The 19,137-nt window shown below is 36.6% G+C and overlaps 1 protein-coding gene and 2 non-coding genes across 3 annotated transcripts in view; all 3 read right to left on the reverse strand.

Annotated features, from left to right (window-relative positions):
* The window catches only part of Eif3a (eukaryotic translation initiation factor 3 subunit A), a 36,116-nt gene that overhangs the window by 11,279 nt on the left and 5,700 nt on the right, over positions 1-19,137 (reverse strand). Inside the window, exons 2-17 of the mRNA XM_047552294.1 lie at positions 17,290-17,480; positions 16,996-17,132; positions 16,428-16,591; positions 14,487-14,686; positions 13,135-13,343; positions 10,635-10,806; positions 8,947-9,051; positions 8,484-8,582; positions 6,932-7,048; positions 6,516-6,701; positions 5,631-5,978; positions 4,977-5,081; positions 4,586-4,699; positions 2,828-2,950; positions 2,147-2,300; positions 1,259-1,443 (exon numbers count right to left, since the gene is read on the reverse strand). Of these exons, the coding sequence (XP_047408250.1) occupies positions 1,259-1,443; positions 2,147-2,300; positions 2,828-2,950; positions 4,586-4,699; positions 4,977-5,081; positions 5,631-5,978; positions 6,516-6,701; positions 6,932-7,048; positions 8,484-8,582; positions 8,947-9,051; positions 10,635-10,806; positions 13,135-13,343; positions 14,487-14,686; positions 16,428-16,591; positions 16,996-17,132; positions 17,290-17,480 (2,609 nt within the window). The remainder of the gene's footprint in view (positions 1-1,258; positions 1,444-2,146; positions 2,301-2,827; positions 2,951-4,585; positions 4,700-4,976; positions 5,082-5,630; positions 5,979-6,515; positions 6,702-6,931; positions 7,049-8,483; positions 8,583-8,946; positions 9,052-10,634; positions 10,807-13,134; positions 13,344-14,486; positions 14,687-16,427; positions 16,592-16,995; positions 17,133-17,289; positions 17,481-19,137) is intronic.
* LOC124986034 (small nucleolar RNA SNORA19) lies at positions 7,394-7,525 on the reverse strand. Its single transcript, XR_007108944.1, has one exon. It is a non-coding gene; the product is annotated as a small nucleolar RNA SNORA19 (small nucleolar RNA).
* LOC124986035 (small nucleolar RNA SNORA19) lies at positions 8,711-8,839 on the reverse strand. The gene has a single exon (XR_007108945.1). It is a non-coding gene; the product is annotated as a small nucleolar RNA SNORA19 (small nucleolar RNA).

Below are 19,137 nucleotides of genomic sequence, written 5' to 3' on the forward strand. Positions count from 1 at the left end.
GGAAGACGAAATTCCCATAAACTAAACAGGATGTAACAGATTTTAAATAACACAACAGCTTTAATTTCATACACATATGCAAAACTATGTCCAACAGAATAAAATATTCACAAAAACCTAACCATGTATTTTGGAATACAACAAAAATTCCAAAACTGAAAACACAGAAATAAAATTGGAAATTAGCAACAAGAATAAAAAAACTACAAATCCTTTAGGGTACAGTGGCACATGTCTATAATCCCAGCAACTTGGGAGGTTAAGACAGGAGGATAAGTTCAAGACCAGCCTGTGCAACCCAGTGAGACTATCTCAAAAAAATAAAAAAGGTCTGGGGATGTAGCTCAGAGGTGTAAAATGCCCCTGGGTTCAATCTGTGGGTGGAAGCCTAAAAATCTGTCCACATACATTGTAAAACAGAAAGTAAACACCATATAGTAACAGCATGAGGTCCTTCCATAAAGTTAAGCATCTGATATGAATGTGGCACAGACAATGACATGCCAAGTCATTTCTCTTATTTTAAAAATTAACCTGCCAGGTGTGGTGGCATACATGGTAATTACAGCAACTCAGGAGGCTGAGGCATGAGGACCAAACAAGTTCAATCAAAACCAGCCTCAGCAACTTAGTGAGGCTCTAAGCAACTTCGTGAGACCCTGTTTCAAAATTTAAAGTTTTAAAAAGAGGGAAACGGGACTGGAGACGTAGCCCAATGGTTAAGCACCATGGGTTCACTCCCCGGTACCAATAAATTTTTTAAATATGTTAAAACAATTTTTGTCTAAAGAGCAAAGTGGGTACATTCCAAGGAAAAGGAAGGACAGGTTTCAGACAAAGCAGAAAGAGAAGAAAACGATGTCAGAAGAAACTAGTAAAAAGGCAATAAACCACGAGAAGCCTAATGTAGGAACACAAAGAACAGACTCAGAGTTCTATGATTAAGTGGGTAACATACAACCAATTAGGAAAAGGAGTTCGACAGACAAAAGACAATAGAGGCAACACAGGTCAGTTTTGAAGATGAGATATGTATTATAAATATTTAGAGCAGTGTTTGAATCATTTAGAAATTTAGTCAAATGACAGATTCTGAATCATGAAGTTTGGATGTGGGCCTGAGTGTGAATCGTGAACAAGCAGGCAGCTGATGCAGACTGTTGTTTCTCTATACAAGGCAGAATTTGTGTCACCTAATATGCAAGAATATTAGCTGATAAGCATGAATTTCATTAAAACAAAATAATTCTACACTCACCTTCCTAGAAAGTGGGTCATCACCAAGTCTTCTCTCCTCTTCTCTGCGGCGTTCTCTCTCTTCAATTTCCAACTCCCTTTGGCGTTTTTTCCTTTCTACTTCTTCTAATTTTTTGACGCGCTCCTGATATTCTCGAAGCTCTTCTTCACGCTTTGCTCGCTCAGCCTTCTCTCTCTCTTCTCTCTCTATATAATTTATTTGGTTACTAAGTGTTCCTCTCACCAGCACCTTTCCCCTAGTATTAGAGCTAATCTTCTATGTTAAACAGGAAGTATAAAGTAAAAGTAAATTTTAAAATAGCTAAATGGTCAAATATTCAAAAAAACAAGTCTATGCTATTAAACATAAGTTCTGTAATGACTTAGGATGAGATTAGATTTCCTCCCTCCATTCCTGCGAATCTGGGATTCCAGACACAGGGCCATTTGACAGCCTTTCATCTGGCATTCATTCTTCAATAAGTGTTAATACCTACACAAAATACAGTGATGAAAGACAAAAAACTAGTATGATTTTTTTTTAAAGAACATCAAATAAGACTCAGGAGGATGAGGCAAGAGTTGCCCAATTTTGAGGTCGGCCTGGACAATTTAAGACCTTGTCTCAGAAAATAAATAAAAAGGACTGGGGATATATAGCTCAGTGGTGGTGCCCCTGGGTTTAATCCCAGTACTGCAGGGGAAAGGAAAAAAACAAAAGGGATTGAATATGTGGAAACAAGTTCACAGAGGACACAGCATCTCCAATGTAACAACCTGAGAACAGTTTGCTACAGTGCTAAAAAGTTACTTATCTGGATTCCCATATTTTCTATGAAACAAGATTGCCAAACACTACATCTGACATCAGCCAGCATCCAACCCTCCGACCTTGTCTATGTGGTTTTACCTTTCAGCATTTGCTCCTCTGCCCTCCTCTGCTCTTCCTCCTCTTTCTCTCTATAGTATGTTATTCTGCGCTCTTCTTTCCGTTGCCTCTTCCGCTCCTCCAAGCGATTATGTCTTTCTTCTGCTAATCGCTCTTCAAACTGTTTAAGTTTTTCCTACAATTAAATGGATACACCCCCCAAAAAAATCATATTTTAACAGAAGAACTTAAGAAGATATTTTCACAGATTTCCAAAAGAACTGTACATTTCTTAGAACTAGAAAAAGGAATTTCTGAAGACAAAGACCAGAATTTCCAACCAGATAAAATTTTATATTCATGCCAAATTTCTTTCATTTTACATTGTTGATTATGATACATCCAGTGAGTTTATTTATACAAAGTAAATGAATAAATTAGAATGCCTAGGTACTTTGATCTCAAAGTTGCTGATGTTTCATTTCTGAAACATTAAATAAATCTGTACAAAGAAACTTTCACACCTTTAGAAAAATCTGTTCAGGTAGCTTACCATTTAGCTTGTAAACATTTCCAAAAATTTTCTACTAAAATAACAGAGTTGAGTACTCTTTAGTAGACATATTAACTCAGGACAAAATATACCACTATGTTTGCAGAGAATACTTAAGGTAACACTAAAAAGCTCATAAATATACTTTTCCTTAAAACCAGTAAATTCACCTCATAAACTGACTGTCGTGCCGCTTTGAGTCGCATCACAAATAAATCTCTGTCTTCAAGCATTCGAGACATTCGAGTCTTATGTTCAAGAGCCTTTTCCCGTTCTAGCTGCATAGTAGTAATCTGCAAGTACACAATACAGTTAAATTTGAAAGTATTTATTTTACTGATTACTAAATCACTCCAAATTGCTGACATTCTTAGAACAATTGGCAGTCACTCCTTTCCCCCTTCCATCTTCCCTTAAAAATGGCAGGATAACCATCATTCATGCCCACAGGTCCCCAGGAAGGCAATCAGGACCAAGGAATCCTGGGGCATCTATCAGTTAAGAGATAGTATTTATTTAGTACCATGATACCAGAAATTTCTATGAGATAAATTATAACATATATGGTAAGATGAAATAAATGCCACATGTAACAAGCACAATGGTTTAATTTTTAAAGGCTTTTTCTTCTCTAAGAAATAACTGAGATTAAGGCAGGGAAAGGTTTTTTCCTTTGTGCCCTAAGTAAAAAAATGTAAGGCTTCAGATCATCCCAGATGTTACTTGTCTGCTATACTTTTCTAATTAGTTTACATATTAAGAGAATTATAAAAATAACCCAACTTTTCCTCTGAAAATTGGAAGAATCAACAACAGTGGGCCCATAATCTCCAGATGGCAATAATTAGAAGGAACTGTGAAGCTGCAATCACCAGTCAACAAGTGTGTGCTCTCACTCCTGCTTGAAGCTACTGATTGTTCCCCCCAAACCAAAATCAGTTCACTATACTTCAATAGGCATTTGGCCACCATAGGCATTTCCAACTCTGCTTTTCTATCATAAAGTAAATATAATACAGACCAATAAACAATAGAATGAGCAGTTTAATCACAAAAGATTACAAGGTATAATGCTTAGGAAATGTCCGAAATAATAATGTAAGAAAGTGGATTCATAGCTGCCTAAAAGTAAGGTTGTGGGAATCAAATATGGGAGTGACTGCTGATGGCAGTTTGTAGTTTTGTTCTAGAATCAGATTGTGGTGACGATTGCACAATTCTGTAAACAGAATAGAAACCATGAATTACGTACGTTTGCCATACAATTCACCCATTTCAAGTGTACATACAGTTGTGTTTTCTTTTGTTTTTTGTTTTTTTGGTACTGGGGATCGAACTCAGGGCGTTAAGCACTCTACCAGCTGAGCTATCTCCCCAGCCCCCATACAGTTGTTTATTAAATAAGCATTCTAGGGGCTGGGGAGATAGCTCAGGTGGTAGAGTGCTTGCCTTGCAAGCACAAGACCCTGGGTTCAATCCCCAGCACCGCGGGGGGGGGGGGGGGGGGGGGCAGGGGAGAGCACTCTAGTTGTCCTTTGTGTTACATACTCCATTTTTGATCTCTACCATGAATTTCTTTTCTTCTTTCTTCTTCTCTTTGCTATTAGAGATTGAGCCCAGAGTGCTCGACCTCTAGATATATCCCCAACCATTTTTATTTTGACACAGGGTCTCATGAAATTGCTGAAGTTGGCCTCAAACTTGGGATCCTTCTGCCTTAGCCTCCTAAGTAGCTAGGATTACATGCATCCAACACCCTACTCGGTTCTACTGTAAACTTTCTACTTTTCCAATCTGTTAGTAAGCCAATATTAAATTACCATTTTCAGCAAAAGAATAAGTCAACTGTGAAACCTTGGTCCCATCAAGGGCAAAAGATTTAATTATATAATTTACAACCTAAAAAAATAGTTAAATGAAAAACTCACTCTTTCTTCTTCTTGTTGTTCCCACAGATCCATGTCTTTAATCCTCTGTTCCTCATAAGCACTCTTTATCAAAGGAATTTCTTCCAAACGTTTAGCTCTTTCAAAATAGTCAATCTGAATGGCATGAAAATAAATGCAGTTGTTAAAAAACAAGAAAACAAAAAAACATGTTTTTCAAGTTCTAGGGCTTGAACCCATGTATACCAGGCAAGTACTCTACCAAACATTCTTAGCCTTTATTTTATTGAGATAGGCTCTCACTCAGTTGCCCAGGCTGGCCTAGACCTTCTGATCTTCTGCCTTAAAGTCTCCTGAGTAGGATTACAAGGGTGTACCACTGCACCCAGTTCCTTTCAACTTGAGTTGAAAGTTTACCAATCCTCTCATGTACCTTCTTTTCTTGGTTCTTTAGCCGTTCTTGAAGTTCCTTCTTTTCTTTCTCCAGCTGTTCGACTTGTTTAGCCATGATGAAATCTGGATCCAATTCTTCAAGGTCCTAAAAGGTAATATAAATGTACCATCATTAGTAAGAACATGAAAGAAATGCCCAATAATCAACAAAACAGTGCTTTCTAAATTAAATTCAAAATTATTGTTTTGGGGCTGGGGAGATAGCTCAGTCGGTAGAGTGCTTGCCTTGTAAGCACAAGGCCCTGGGTTCAAATCCCCAGCACCCAAAAAAAAGAAAAAAAAAAAAAACAAAATTATTGTTTTGACAATGAATGTTAGTTTAAGATATATAAATTCTTCCAATGACTGTGTAGGAAAAATCACATACAATCTTAACATAGCTTTCTGTCTCCTCCAGTCTACATCCACCCAAATTGACACTTTATAACCTGAAGACACAGGTTACAAACTGAGCAACTGAAACCAAATGCTTACTCTCAGATTAAGTCACCAAGACAGTTGTAAAAAAAAAAGAATGCATGAAATAACCTAATAACCCAAAATAAACCAATAAATAGCAAAAAACTAATGTTACAAGAGTATACACAGAAGACCTGGGTCAAACCATGTTCTTAAAGAGTGATGTTCTACATACTTCAATGTCAATATCTTTGAATGCTTTGGCACCCAGCTCTGTCTTCTTGATCTGCTCCAATCGCTCACGAACAGTTTTCTTTTTGATCTGTTCATGTTCCTGTAAGATTCGCTCCTTCTCCCTCTCCTTTGCCTCCTGACGCAGTCTCTCTTCTTCAGCCTTGCGTACTTTCTGAAGTTCAGCTTCCCTCTGTTCCAATTCCTCTTTCTCCCGCTGAATATTCAGACTCTCAAGTCGCTCTTTCCTTTCCTCAATTGTCTGACGGCGAGCCAGTATGCGCTGATGTTCTTTCCGTGAATTTTTAAGGTATGCAGTCACTGCCAACTGATGTTGTTCTTCTTTCTCTTGCTTCAAAAACAAATGCATTTTTTTAAAATGATTCAAAGCAACAGACTCTGATACTAAACATCAAAAAAACTTACAAAATAATTCTCATCCACTGCCCTTACCTGTATTTGCATTACCCAAGCTATTTGTTGGGGTGCTACCCCTATTCAGTCACTGATAGCAATGACCTACTAAAGAACCACCTCTATTTGATAGGTCAACTTTTCTGAGCCCAAACCTACCTTAAATACTCAAGGAATACAGAGTTCACAAATAAGCAGGAAGAAGTGCTATCATTGTACTCCACTATTTGAGGGTCATAGTATGTACAGCCTGCTGTTTTATATCACATGATCTGTTATTACAATACCTCTGCAGCATATTTGGGCTATGAAAGGTATTAAAGTGATTTATTTATCTAAGAAATTTAATAAAATAACAAAACTACCAAGTGAATAGAAAATTTATCACAAATCCCTTCTCTCAGGTATCATCTCAAGCCTTTTTGTGAAAGACAGACCACAAGAATCCTTCATTTCCCCCACTAAAGATGTTTACCAGTATATGAGCTGGCTTGATGACTTCAAGTGCCTTTGCAAGCACTGAGGACATGGCTGTGAGCTGATTTCTTATCTGTTCTGAAGGCATGCTCTGCAAATGAGGACCAATTGGTGCATCTTCTCGGGTAGCATAATTCAAATCAGATCCAAAACTCAGGGTTCGAGAAGTGTGGTCAATACGAACCTTGGTAAATTAAATTATCAGAGGTTAAATGGATACATTAATATGAAATCATTCTACAAGTAGTTTCACCAAAAAAAATTCAACTGAATTTAGGAAGTTAACAAGAGAATGTTAAGTACAAAAGTAGTTTTAAAAGGTGTCACTATACCAGAAGCACAGAAAATAAGGAATGTGTCTTTCTAGTCCTCTGAGGCCTTCTGCCCACCTCAATGATTCCTTACAGTACACACCTGTAGGTCACAGTGCCTAGCTGCATCTACTATGGCCCGTTCCAGTTGGAAAGCATCAACAAAAGGAACCAGAGAAGTCAAACGAGAAAATTCAATGCTCTGATAAATCTGTGCCACCTGCATAAAAAACAAGGGTTAATAGCTGCCATTTATTCAGTACTTTTGATGTGCACTCTCATTCATAACATCCTACCGTTCAGATCAGAAAAACAAAACTGAACCTCAATTATCTTCACAGTACACTGCTAGAGCTAGAACTCCAATTCTAAACTATCAACCCCAAATCCTATGCTGCAAACCATCACATCATCTCCTCAAGTGTGCCACCTTCTGAAATCAAAGTTTCATAAAACAAAACTAAGGTCACATTAATTCCCCAGTACAATACACATGCAAAAGGTCACATATTTATTGATAAGGAATTGCTACTTACCTAGTACCTTTAAACGCTTTTTATTACATTTTTGTCTGAAGGAGACTGGCAGCATTACTATTTATAGTTATTCTGCTAATTAGCCTTCAACTATTTGTGTAGCACATAAGAAATAACACTGCTCACATATACAAAAGAAAGCAGGTCAATAAAATGTGCATATCCTTAAGGGGATATATAATTGAAGAACCCCACCCGAAATGAAAACAAAAACGAGAGCATTTAAGTTATTACTAAATGTAACGTTTCAACTTACTCAAGAAGTTGGATGAAAATATGTCAAAATATACTAATAACGAGTGTTAACAAAGGGAAAGGCTGGCTCATTTTCTACTGGATGGGAAGAATTAGTTGAAACTTCTGAGAAGCCATTAAAACTTAAAATTGTGTAAACCAATTCCAGTTCTTTTTTTTTTTTTTTTTTTTTTTTTTTTGTGGAGCTGAGGATCGAACCCAGGGCTTTGTGCTTGCAAGGCAAACACTCTACCGACTGAGCTATCTCCCCAGCCCCTAATTCCAGTTCTTATGCTCAAGAAAATCCCATGCTCATGCAAAGACACATGTATGTAAGAACACAACACTATGACATTCTAACAGTAAAGGAAGAAAAAAAACTACAAAAAATTATAAATACCACCTGGTTACAGGTATTAAAAGAAATGAGAAAACCTTTACTGTAGCCAGGTGTAGTAGTGCAGCCCTGTAATCCCAGCAACTTGGGAGGCTGAGGCAGGAGGACTGAGAGTTCAAAGCCAGCCCAGCAACTAAGCAAGGCCCTAAGCAACTTAGGGAGCGCCTCTCAAAATTAAAAATAAAAAAAGGGCTGGAATGTGGCTCAGTGGTTAAATGCCCCTGGGTTCAATCCCTGATATCAACAAAAAGAAAGTCCTACTTTGGTAACAAGAAAAATGCACAAAGATAGGGTTTAACAAGAAAGTAAACATTCTGTTTCATTCTGTTTTTCAAAACAAGAAATCACACTAATTTGGACAAGGGTAGAAATGGTGAAAGTTTTCACTTCCTAGGCAATTCTAAATTTTTCCAGCTTTTAGTTTTGTGATTAAAATACTCAAAAGGGAAATTCCAGTTTCTCCATAAAGCACTCATTTGTATTTTTACCTGCTGTAGAAGGCGTAGTATGGTATTGTTCTGCAGTTGAGGCACGTACTGTTGCAATTCTGGTTCCTTTTCAGGTTGTTCCCTAACCCAATTGAGAACCTACAAAATCCATTAAGAATCATACTATTATGAAACAAATACTAAAATATCTGAAATGCTTCCAATTTTTTAATACAGAAAACATAAAAATGCAAAGAAATAGAAAATTTATTATGAAGCTTCCTGACACTTGTCTGAGGGTGACTGACAGCAATGGCTAAGACAGTCATGCTGCTAATTTACCTCCAAGTTTGTTTAGCACATCAGAAATATCTTTTCTCTTGATTTAAAAAGAAAAAAGACAATGAAATGTGCACTGATTCTAACACAGGACAATACTTTTAACAAAGATAAATACAACCCAAAACTGCAATAATACCGGTTACAAGGTAACAACCAAAACATAAAGAAAAATGCTTATTACCTTTGTGACTCTCTCACAGAGTTTTAATGGGTTAAATTCTACTTCCAACCAGTTGTAAAGGTCTTTTACTTCTGGGACAACATATTGTAGTACATTGAATCGGACCTATGGTAAACAAAGCACAAGGTTTAATTAGTCGAAAATTTCCCACTGAGATTCTAACTGGGTATAAATTAGAGAAAACAAGAGGGTTGGAAATCTGTGAAATGACTGGAAGATTGTCAGCCTGAACCCCTTAAATTTACCAAAATTTATCCAACCATAACCCATGTGAATTTCTTGCCCCACATTATGCATCTTTATAGTGAAAGAAAAAGAAAATAACTGTAAGTCAACATAGTAAGATATTGGCACAAACATGGCTACCATATAAAATTTATTACCAATAGCCAATCTATGCAAATTATCACAAAAAGTAGGGAAACACTATTTATATTAGGCCTAAACTAGAGAAACTTCAAATGTCCATCAACTAGACAGTGTTCCATTCATCTACCAGTAACATCCTCAAGATTACCCAACTATATGCAGGAAATATTGGAGAGGGGAGCTACACCTATAACTTATACATGTACTTTTTTTTTTTTTTTTTTTTTTTTTAAATTGGAGATTGAACCCAGGGCGCTTACCCATCCAGCCACATCCCTAGTTCTTTTTATTTTTTATTTTGAGACAGGGTCTAAATTGTATAGGGCCTCAATTAGTTGCTAAGGCTGGCCTCAAACTTGTAATCCTCCTACCTCAGCCTCAAATCCCAGGATTACGGGCATAAGACACACTCGCAGCTACTTGTACTTTTTTTCTTATCATTACTCTGTAAACAGTGTAACAGCTATTTACAAAGCACTTACTTCATGTTAAGTATCATATGTAATCTAGAGATGATTTTAAGTTTATATGAGATGCAAATACTACACTATTTTAGATAAGGGACTGTGGTATTCACAGGGAATCTGGAACCAATCCTATGAAGATCTCAATTGTTGCTTTATACTTTAACTGGATAACAATGATTAAGAACCACAGCTTAAAAAACAAAATGACAGCTGGGCACAGTGGCCCACACCTATAATCCCAGTGGCTCAGGAGGCTGAGGCAAGAGGATTCCAAGTTCAAAGACAGTATCAGTAACTTAGCAAGGCCCTAGCAACTTAGAAACCTTGCCTCTAAATCAAAAATAAAAACAGGGCTGGGGATGTGGCTTAGTGGTTAAATGCCTCTGGGTTCAATTCCTGGTACCAAAAAACAAAAACAAAACACATTAAATGAAAAAACACATAAAATGAAAGTTTAAGAGAAAAAGGGTAAAAATACCTTGGACATTCAGAATCAGGTCCAAAGCTTGCCTTACCTTTTCCGGGCCCCTCATCCATATGTGGAAGTGCTATATATGTCATCTTGGTTTGTTTTCCTACCACCCCGACATAAGCCATGACTACTCCCATTATTACAATTTCTTGTACTGACTGTCCCACAGTATTCCTCAGAACCAGTCCATGTCTTATATCAAAGCTCCCACCAATCAAACCCACTGGAATCACCTGAAAGTACCCCATTTATACCACTGGTTTCCTGTTCATGACTGAGAACCTCCTTTACAAACAATCAGAATTCCCAGTAATCACAAATTATTCAACTTGATCACAGTTTTCTGTCCAAAGGTATTAAACACACAGACTTATACTAACCATATCATTAATAAGGCCAATTCGAGTTGGTGGGGCTTGAAGACCTAGTAGTGTTGCAAGGCGACGTTGTTTTTCAACTATAATACCATCCATATCCAGAAGTCGAGCAATGTCAGTACGCTCAGGGGTAATAGGGATGGACAGAGTAGCCAAAAGGACTCGAGTAGACATTCTGTGGTGAAGAAAGTTAAATCTGTTAAGTCAAAATGTTGCCTGATAAGCAGGTAAAGCAGATCAGCAATTACCTTTCTCTAATCATAATCATATAGTACGACATGCCAGTGCAGTGTCAGAGCATGTACATCACACCTGTAGAGAAACTATGCTCACATTATCCCATAACAGGATGGGATTAATTAAAAGAGAACTGGACCTTGCTTAAATTAATACTCATAAAATCTATTTCAATCCACCCACTCACTACTGCTATGGCTTTTTTTAACAAAACTGTGGCCAACAGGCAGAAAAGACACATTTCCTAAACCCAGGAAATAAATGGCAATAAGGAGGAAAAATTAAGGCCAGGCACAAAGGCACACTCCTGTAATCCCAGCACCTGGGAGGTTGAGGCAGGAAGATCACAAATTCAAAGTCAGCATCAGCAGCAGGACTTCAAGTTCAGAGCCAGCCTCAGCAAATGCAAGGTGCTGAGCAACTCAGTGAGACCCTGTCTCTAAATAAATACAAAATAGAGCTGGGGATGTGGCTCAGTGGTCAAGTGCTCCTCACTTCAATCCCTGATTTAAAAAAAAAGTCTGCCTTGGCAACTTAACAAGGCCCTTAGCAACTCAGCAAGACCCTCTCTCCAAATAAAATACAAAAAAGGGTTGGGAGGCTGGGGTTGTGGCTCAGTCGTGGAGCACTTGCCTGGCTGGGTTCGATTTCCCAGCACAACATATATATAAATAAAATAAATAAGAAAAACGCAAACTTAAAAAAAAAGGGGGGGGGGCTGGAGATGTGGATGTGGTTCAGTGATTAAGTACCCCTATGTTTAATCCCAGGTACCGCAACCCCGCCCCAACAAAAAGCGAATACAATTGTGGTAGCAAATGGAGATGGAAGGCAAAAGCTAAATTTGCACTTCCCTGAAACATAAAATGTAAGTCACTAAATTCTGAACACTGTGTGACACTAAAGATTACAGGCTGTAGGGGCTCAGCTTCACTATTTCCAAGACTTGTCATAAGGCCTTTGTGAAGATTAAACCAAATAACATACACAGAAGCAAATAAGTTAATGCTTGTTACTATTACAGTACCTACTGATGGAATAGTATCAGTATCAAACAGGAAAATAAGTTTTTTCTTATATCATGAATTATGTAACAGTGAATGACAATGGATATTATCTTTAAGATTTTCAAAGAAAGTAGCAAAATACTAGCAAATTTAGTTGTTCCCATATACTACAATAAAGTTGAAGAAAAATAATTTGGTATACATAATTTTACAGAAAGCCAAAATAAAAGGGTCAACCAACTCAAGGAAAAAAGTGGTATGTGAATTGCCTCAGTCCAACTGAAATATATTTTTAAAAAGTAACTGAGGTATGGAGTTGTGTCACTCTGTGGTGGAGCACTTGCCTAGCAGGTGCAAAGTCTTGGGTTCGATCCCCAGAAGAAAACCCAGGTAGTTCTGTCAAAAGAACAACAATATATGTAACACCCTTTAGGTTGCTGGGTTATATTATAGATTCTTCTTATATTCATAAAAATGTTTTCACGTGTATATATACAACTCTCAACTACAGATGTTGCCTAACTTAGAATATTTCAACTTACAATTTTTGGGCTTTACCATGTGATAGTAGTATACAGTCAAGAGAAGCAGTACTTTCAATTTTGATTTTTTTCCCAAGTTAATAAGCTTTGATACTCTCAAAATGACAAGCAAAAAAAGAAAAAAAATTAAAAATAAAAATAAAAATAAAAGCAGGGAGCCACAGCTTCCAGTCAGCCACACAATCATGAGGGCCAACAACTGATATCCTGAAATGTACTATGCTGTCAAGCTACAATGTTGTGTGGATCAGATTTATTAAATGAGCTTTTTATTTATCATATTTTCAACTTACAATAGTCTTATCAGGTCACCCCATCTAAGTCAAGGAACATCTGTATTCTACAATTAGAACTATATAATTAGGAAAAAATAACTTGATACAATAATTATCTTAACTATCTCATTTTTTCCTAAGAATAGACGACCTGTATGTACACAGAGTCTCTTACGTCTGTACATAGATAAAGGGCTCACCGTCTCTCTCCTAATGGGTTTTTAATGGAGTTGGCTATCAGATAAAAGATGACTCCCAAGACCAAGAATATTATCCAAGAAAATGCCTGGTGACATTTTTGGTAGTCACAACTAGGGGGGTTGCTATTGGTAGAGATTAAGTGATGATGCTAAACATCCCACAATGCAGACAGTGCCCTGAACAGAGAATTATCCAACTGATCCATAATTTCAACACTACTCTTCAACTACAACATTCTTACCTTTGCATCTCATCTTGTGTAAGATTCTTTCTCATTTCTCTAGACAGATGGTAAAGACGATGGAGTGTAGATGCATGAAAAAGAGCATTTCCAGACTTCCAAAACACAGTTGAGACTTTATTATAGTAATTTGCCATCAACTGAGGCTTAGGTGGTTTTTTAGACAAGGAGAATAGTCCATGAATATCTTCCACAGCTTTGAATGCTTCCTAGAATTAGTAATATAAATTAGTCACTAAATTCTGAAACAAAAAAATCTAGTTCAAATCTCTGCATGAAACTAAAACACAAAACAAACAATAATAAAAGCAGCAAACTGCCTACACAAGTTGTTCTTTTTATTTATCTACAATTTAAAAATATTAACTCTTCGAATTTTTCAAAATTCTTTAGGAAATATGTAAAGAAAATAGAATATAATATTCACATAATATCATACCACTTAGTGCAGTTTATAAAGGAAAACTGAATGATATACAACAGCAGCATAAACACAACTTCTGAGTGATGTGACAATGGGAAAACATTTAACTTATCCCCCTTTTCCTATAATGAGCATGTTTATTTGTCCTCTACAGGTAGTATTTTGAGATGGATGTTCCTATAAGGGGAAAACATTATGGAATGAGAGAGGGAAATCAAGTAACTTTGGCTTGGCTGAAAAATTCCAATTTTTAGTTGGTTCCTTTGTAATTTCAATTAAATATTTTGCATCAGATATATAAAAGTTTTTAAATATTTGGTATTCACTGTGCATACTTCCTAATCCACTGTGCTTATGGAACACTCTAGAGCAGCATCTCTCTACCTCTGATAGAAGTAATTTCCAATCTGTCACCAACAAAAACTTTTATGAAATAGTTACTACAAAAGTGAAACAGAAGATGAACTCATTTTTCATTATCAGATTGGGGAGGAAAAACACCTTTGCAGAGGCTGGGAATGTAGTACAGTGGTAGAGCATGTGTTTAGCTTGTGCAAGGCTCTGGTTCAATGCCCTGCACCCAAAACAAAAACAAAAACAAAAACAAAAAGCAAAAAATTTTGCAAATGCTTTTCTCCTCTACACTTATTTCATCACAGACTAAATAGTTCAGTTCAGAATGGCACCAGTCACAGAACCACACTTTGAGCAGCACTGAAAATGTACCATTTTATACAGAAAGAACTAACTCTGAAAGAGATTTCATGACTGGGCCCAAACTTCACAGGGCGGAAAAACTGAGAATTCCTGTCTAGAACTCATCCTGTTCCATCAGACAGTCCTCATACCAAGATGAAGATATTCATTAAGAGGGGAAAAAATAAAGCTGATTATTACAGGAACAAAAAGCTAGTATTTCACAACATACCTGCCACAGTTCCATGCTGATAGCACTGTCCAACTGAACAAGCCTGGTTTCTAAATGCATGGACTGGCTCTCTGGATTATTAAGATTGATAGCTGTACTTTGGTTATGGTGGCGCTGAATCTGCGACAAGTGCATTCTCAAATTGTCACACAGCTTACGGAATTCAGCCTTACGGGTGTACTGGAGGCAGAATTTGAAAGCTACAAGCATAATTGACAAATGTATTAGACATTTTCCACCATCAACTTGAATATTTGAGGTTTTATTAAGATCTGTTATGATAACAAGATTCACCAAACTCATCTTAAGCATTTGAATGTATTATGAAGAGAGGCAACTCCCTCCAAGGGCCCTGACTACTATTTTGAACCCTAACAAAACCAAAACAGACGGTGTCATCATTCCTGGCTTAAGACCAAAATATGGTTCTGAGAGTTACAGATGGTAAATGATTGGCATTTAGATTTAGGAAAGACTCACCCGCTTCAAAGACCTATCACTTCAAAACTAAACAAGTAAAATATTCTAGGTTAAAATACAATGAACTTACATATCTCACTGACAAAGAATGCAACATGCTTTCATGCTAAAATTACATAGTATACATTGGGTATTTACAGCAAGCTGATTTCAACTGTATACAGACATGCATATGAACCACTTGCTCCATCATTAAATTGTAATAATTTTATTATATCTATGGAGTATTAGTATTCCTTTGCTCTTTAAAAAAAAGTAGTACTTCTATTTCAAAATGCCTAAGACAAAGTGGCGAAAATTAACTTCAAATTAGTATTAATATCACACTGTCCAAAAAGTTTACTTCTGGAAAGTGAAAATTCACATTTGCTAGCCATATAAACAAAACAAAACAGCCCAGTGGCTCAGGAGGTTGAAGCAGGAGGATCACAAGTTCAAAGCCAGTCTCAGCAATTCAGCAAAGCCCTAAGCAACTCAGTGAGACCCTGTCCCTAAATAAAAATTTTTTAAAAGGCTGGGGATATGGCTCAGTAGTTAAGCGTCCAATCCCTGTTACAAAAAAAAAAAAAAAAAAAAACTCACAGGACCCAGTATAAAACATTCGTAGTTAAAAAATCATTTTGCATTTGAATGAAGAAAAGCCCATCATCCCTGTAAGACTGGCATCATGAGTTTGTCATAAGGGCAAAATCAAAAGGCCAAGAGAACAGTCATATACAGTAAAAAGGCGGCACTCACCACAGGAAAAGTATAACAAGTGACAATAAGGGAAAAGAGGAGAGACACTTTCAATACAGTCCTTCCTAAATTAAGTGTATGCAGAAAAATGATTAGATATTAAGATGATCCTCAGTCACCAAGAAGGCCTAATTCTATATTGTTTTACTGTGTAGGAAAGAAAAATATGCAGGGCACAGTGGTTCACACCTAAAAATCCCAGCAACTTGGGAGGCTGAGGCAAGAGGATCAGAAATTTGGGGCAGCCTCAGCAACTTAGTGAGAACCTGTCTCAAAATGAAAAATAAAAAGGACTGGGGATGTGGTTCAGTGATAAAGCATCCTTGGGTTGAACCGCCCAGTACTCAGCAAAAAAGAGGGGGAATGTTTTCCGTGGAATTCTTTAAAGCCAGAAGACTATCAAAATTGGAACTCAAGTTTACCAGAAAAACAATGGGAAAGTTTTGTTTTGTTTTTTTCCAGTCACCCAGAGAATTCCAAAATGACTTTAAAAACTTTTTAAATGGCATCAATGGAATAACGTTTCATATGGAACCTTTACTGGTAATGAATTTTTTATTCAAGTCATTCGCTTAATACTCAAATAAATGTCAATCACATTTCAATAGAGTAAACTACCTTGTTTCCTTAAAGTACCTTGGAGAAAAGGTTAAATTTCTGGAAAATCTATTCTAAAAACAACTTTTCAAACCAGTTTATTCAGATTTCACATTATCATTTTACCTTGCTGGGCAATATCATGGTAGAGGCGCTCTACTCTAGAATTATTTCGAAGAAGGTCCAAACATTGTCTGTATGATTCCCACAGGAACTTTACCCAGGGAGTTAAAAGTAATCTGTCAGTTCGATCCTGAGTGTCCTCCCCACTTACAGCACTTAGGAGAACACTACAAAAAATTTAAAAAACAATTTTTAAATGTTGAAAACAATGAGACATTCCCTACTTAGTTATATGATTAAAAAACCAAAACCAACAATGATCATCACAAAATAGTACAGTTTCTTTCTACAACTTCATACACACTGTAAAGTTACCTAACTCATCGTCTACACCTAATTCCCAATCTGTATTACAGCTGTTTTAGCATATGCCCTTCCATTCTACATGCTGGTATTTTCCCACTTTTATGAATTTTCAATATTACCTAAGTAACTACACATTTAAAACTTTAAATAAAGTGTTTTTATTTTTTCCTGATAAGCATCTTCTTCAAGTGGAGATGATGGAGACCCATGTAAAGAAAAACACTGAGTTAACTATCAAAATATTTATTAAAGGTTTGACCCATACCTCTCAGGAGTTTGAATATTATCCAGATCTTCTATATCTAACACCATCTGTTGGGATTCTTCTTTAGCAGCTTCAGTTTTTTCCTCTGCCAGTTTCAAATATGCCCTAACAACATCCTCTAAAGACTTAATGTTCACCTAAGCAGGAGGGGGAAAAAAAGCTTAAACCATTTTTTCCCCAAAACAACAAAATGTTTAGAGTAAATTTTATGATAGAAAATAAAATTTTGAAAGGTAAACCATTCTACAAGTCACTAAAGCACTTTTAAAATATAAAACTGAGTTCTGGTTGTACCTGCTGACAAATGTTCTTATACTGATACAATCCTTCCTTGGCCAAGTGGCTCTTACGAAGATCCACACAAAGTTCCAAGTATTTCAACATAATCGGCTCGTGTATCTTTTGCCATGTTCTATGTTTCTTACTTTTCATAACATCATAAAGAACATCCAGAGCAGGCTGCTTTTTGCCAACCTCAAGAAATTCTGAAAAAAATAATTCGGGAGAATTGGTCAGTTACATACACAAAAATCTAAACCTTGCCTTCTTAACTAGTTGCTTTAATTTCTTATCTCATTACAAACTTATTAGATCACATGTATTTTGGACATCTAAAGAAGCTATGCCATAATTATCCCAGGTAGAACAATGAAAAGTGTGGTACTACCTCAAAATATACAGTGTACAGGTAAAACAACTTCAGCGAATTCCACTGTGACTTAAAAGTTCCAGAAATTGAAGCCACGAGGAAAACTTATCAACTTAGAAAAGTTCAACTTCAACGTCACTTTTATCTGACCGATGAAATTTTTGCTCATTTAACACTATCACTTGAGGCAGAAAAACACATCAGATTGACTTTACAACTTAAAATCAGTTGACAACACTGAAGTGGGTCCATTTCTAGGCTTCCCCCCCCATTCTTTCTCAATAAATTAATGTGTCTAGTCTAATCACACTGTCTTGTTTACTGCAGCCTTATGATAATAGTCTGGAATTCAGGTAAAGAGTGTGCCATCTTTGTCCTTTAGCTTTGTGCAAGCTAAACTAGGTTCTTTGCCTTTCCATACATATTAGTTGGTATAGAATTAGTTGGTAGTCATCTTCAAAATAACTTGCCAGGATTTTGACTGGGATTGCACTGAATCTATAAATGGAAGTTTAAAGAACTGACATTTGAGTCTCAGAATTTGTGAACATGGACTATGTTCATTTATTTACCCCAGTCTAAACATGAGAAAAATATTAAGATAAATTCCAACTATAAAATGCTATGGTTTGAATGTGTGTTCCTCCAAAATTCATGTTGATACTTAAGCCCTAATGCAACCATATCGAAGAAGAGAAAAGGCTCCACCCTCATAAATGGATCAGAACTTTTACACCAGGGAACTAGGTAAGACTGAAGGGATATATCATTAGTCTCTGACAGAGAAGGCAGTAACAAAGCACCACTTTGGAAACAGCGAAAGCCCTAACCAGACATGGAATTTGCTGGCATCTTGTTCTTGGACTTCACACACTCCAGAATGTGCAAAATAAATTCCTGTTGTTACAGAAGTACCCAGGATGTACTATTTTGTTACAACACAAATGCACAAAGAACATTCTACAAAATACCTTATCAGTACTCCTTAAAACAGTTTCTGATTTTCATGAGAATACAAGGAAAAGACACGCAACCACCAGGACTGACACAATGTAGGATTGCTAATGGGATCCCAGACAGAAAAGGACACTAAGGAAGATAGGAAATTCAAGTACAGTATGAACTTAAATGTTATCAGTTACTGGTCTAAGTTGTGACAAATGTACCGTATTATGGAACAATATGTACCATATTGTTTGTTAATAGGTACAACTAGGCATAATGTAAATGAGAACTATCTACTATTCTCACCAGTTTCACACTGTTCTAAAATTAAGTTTATTTTTAAAAAACTGCAAACAGTATAGAACAGTAACTTTTGAAAAATTTTGGAGTATAATAGAACAAACTTCTTTTGAATTTACTATTCCTAAACCAGAAGGCATTCCGATTGTGGCAACATTTCAAAATCCAGTTCCAGCAAGGCACTGTGGCTGGTGCCTATAATACTTGCAGCTTGGGAGGCCAAGATAGGCACATTTAAAGTTCAAAGC

This window comes from Sciurus carolinensis, chromosome 5 (assembly GCF_902686445.1).
Source record: "Sciurus carolinensis chromosome 5, mSciCar1.2, whole genome shotgun sequence".
NCBI classification, from domain to species: domain Eukaryota; kingdom Metazoa; phylum Chordata; class Mammalia; order Rodentia; family Sciuridae; genus Sciurus; species Sciurus carolinensis.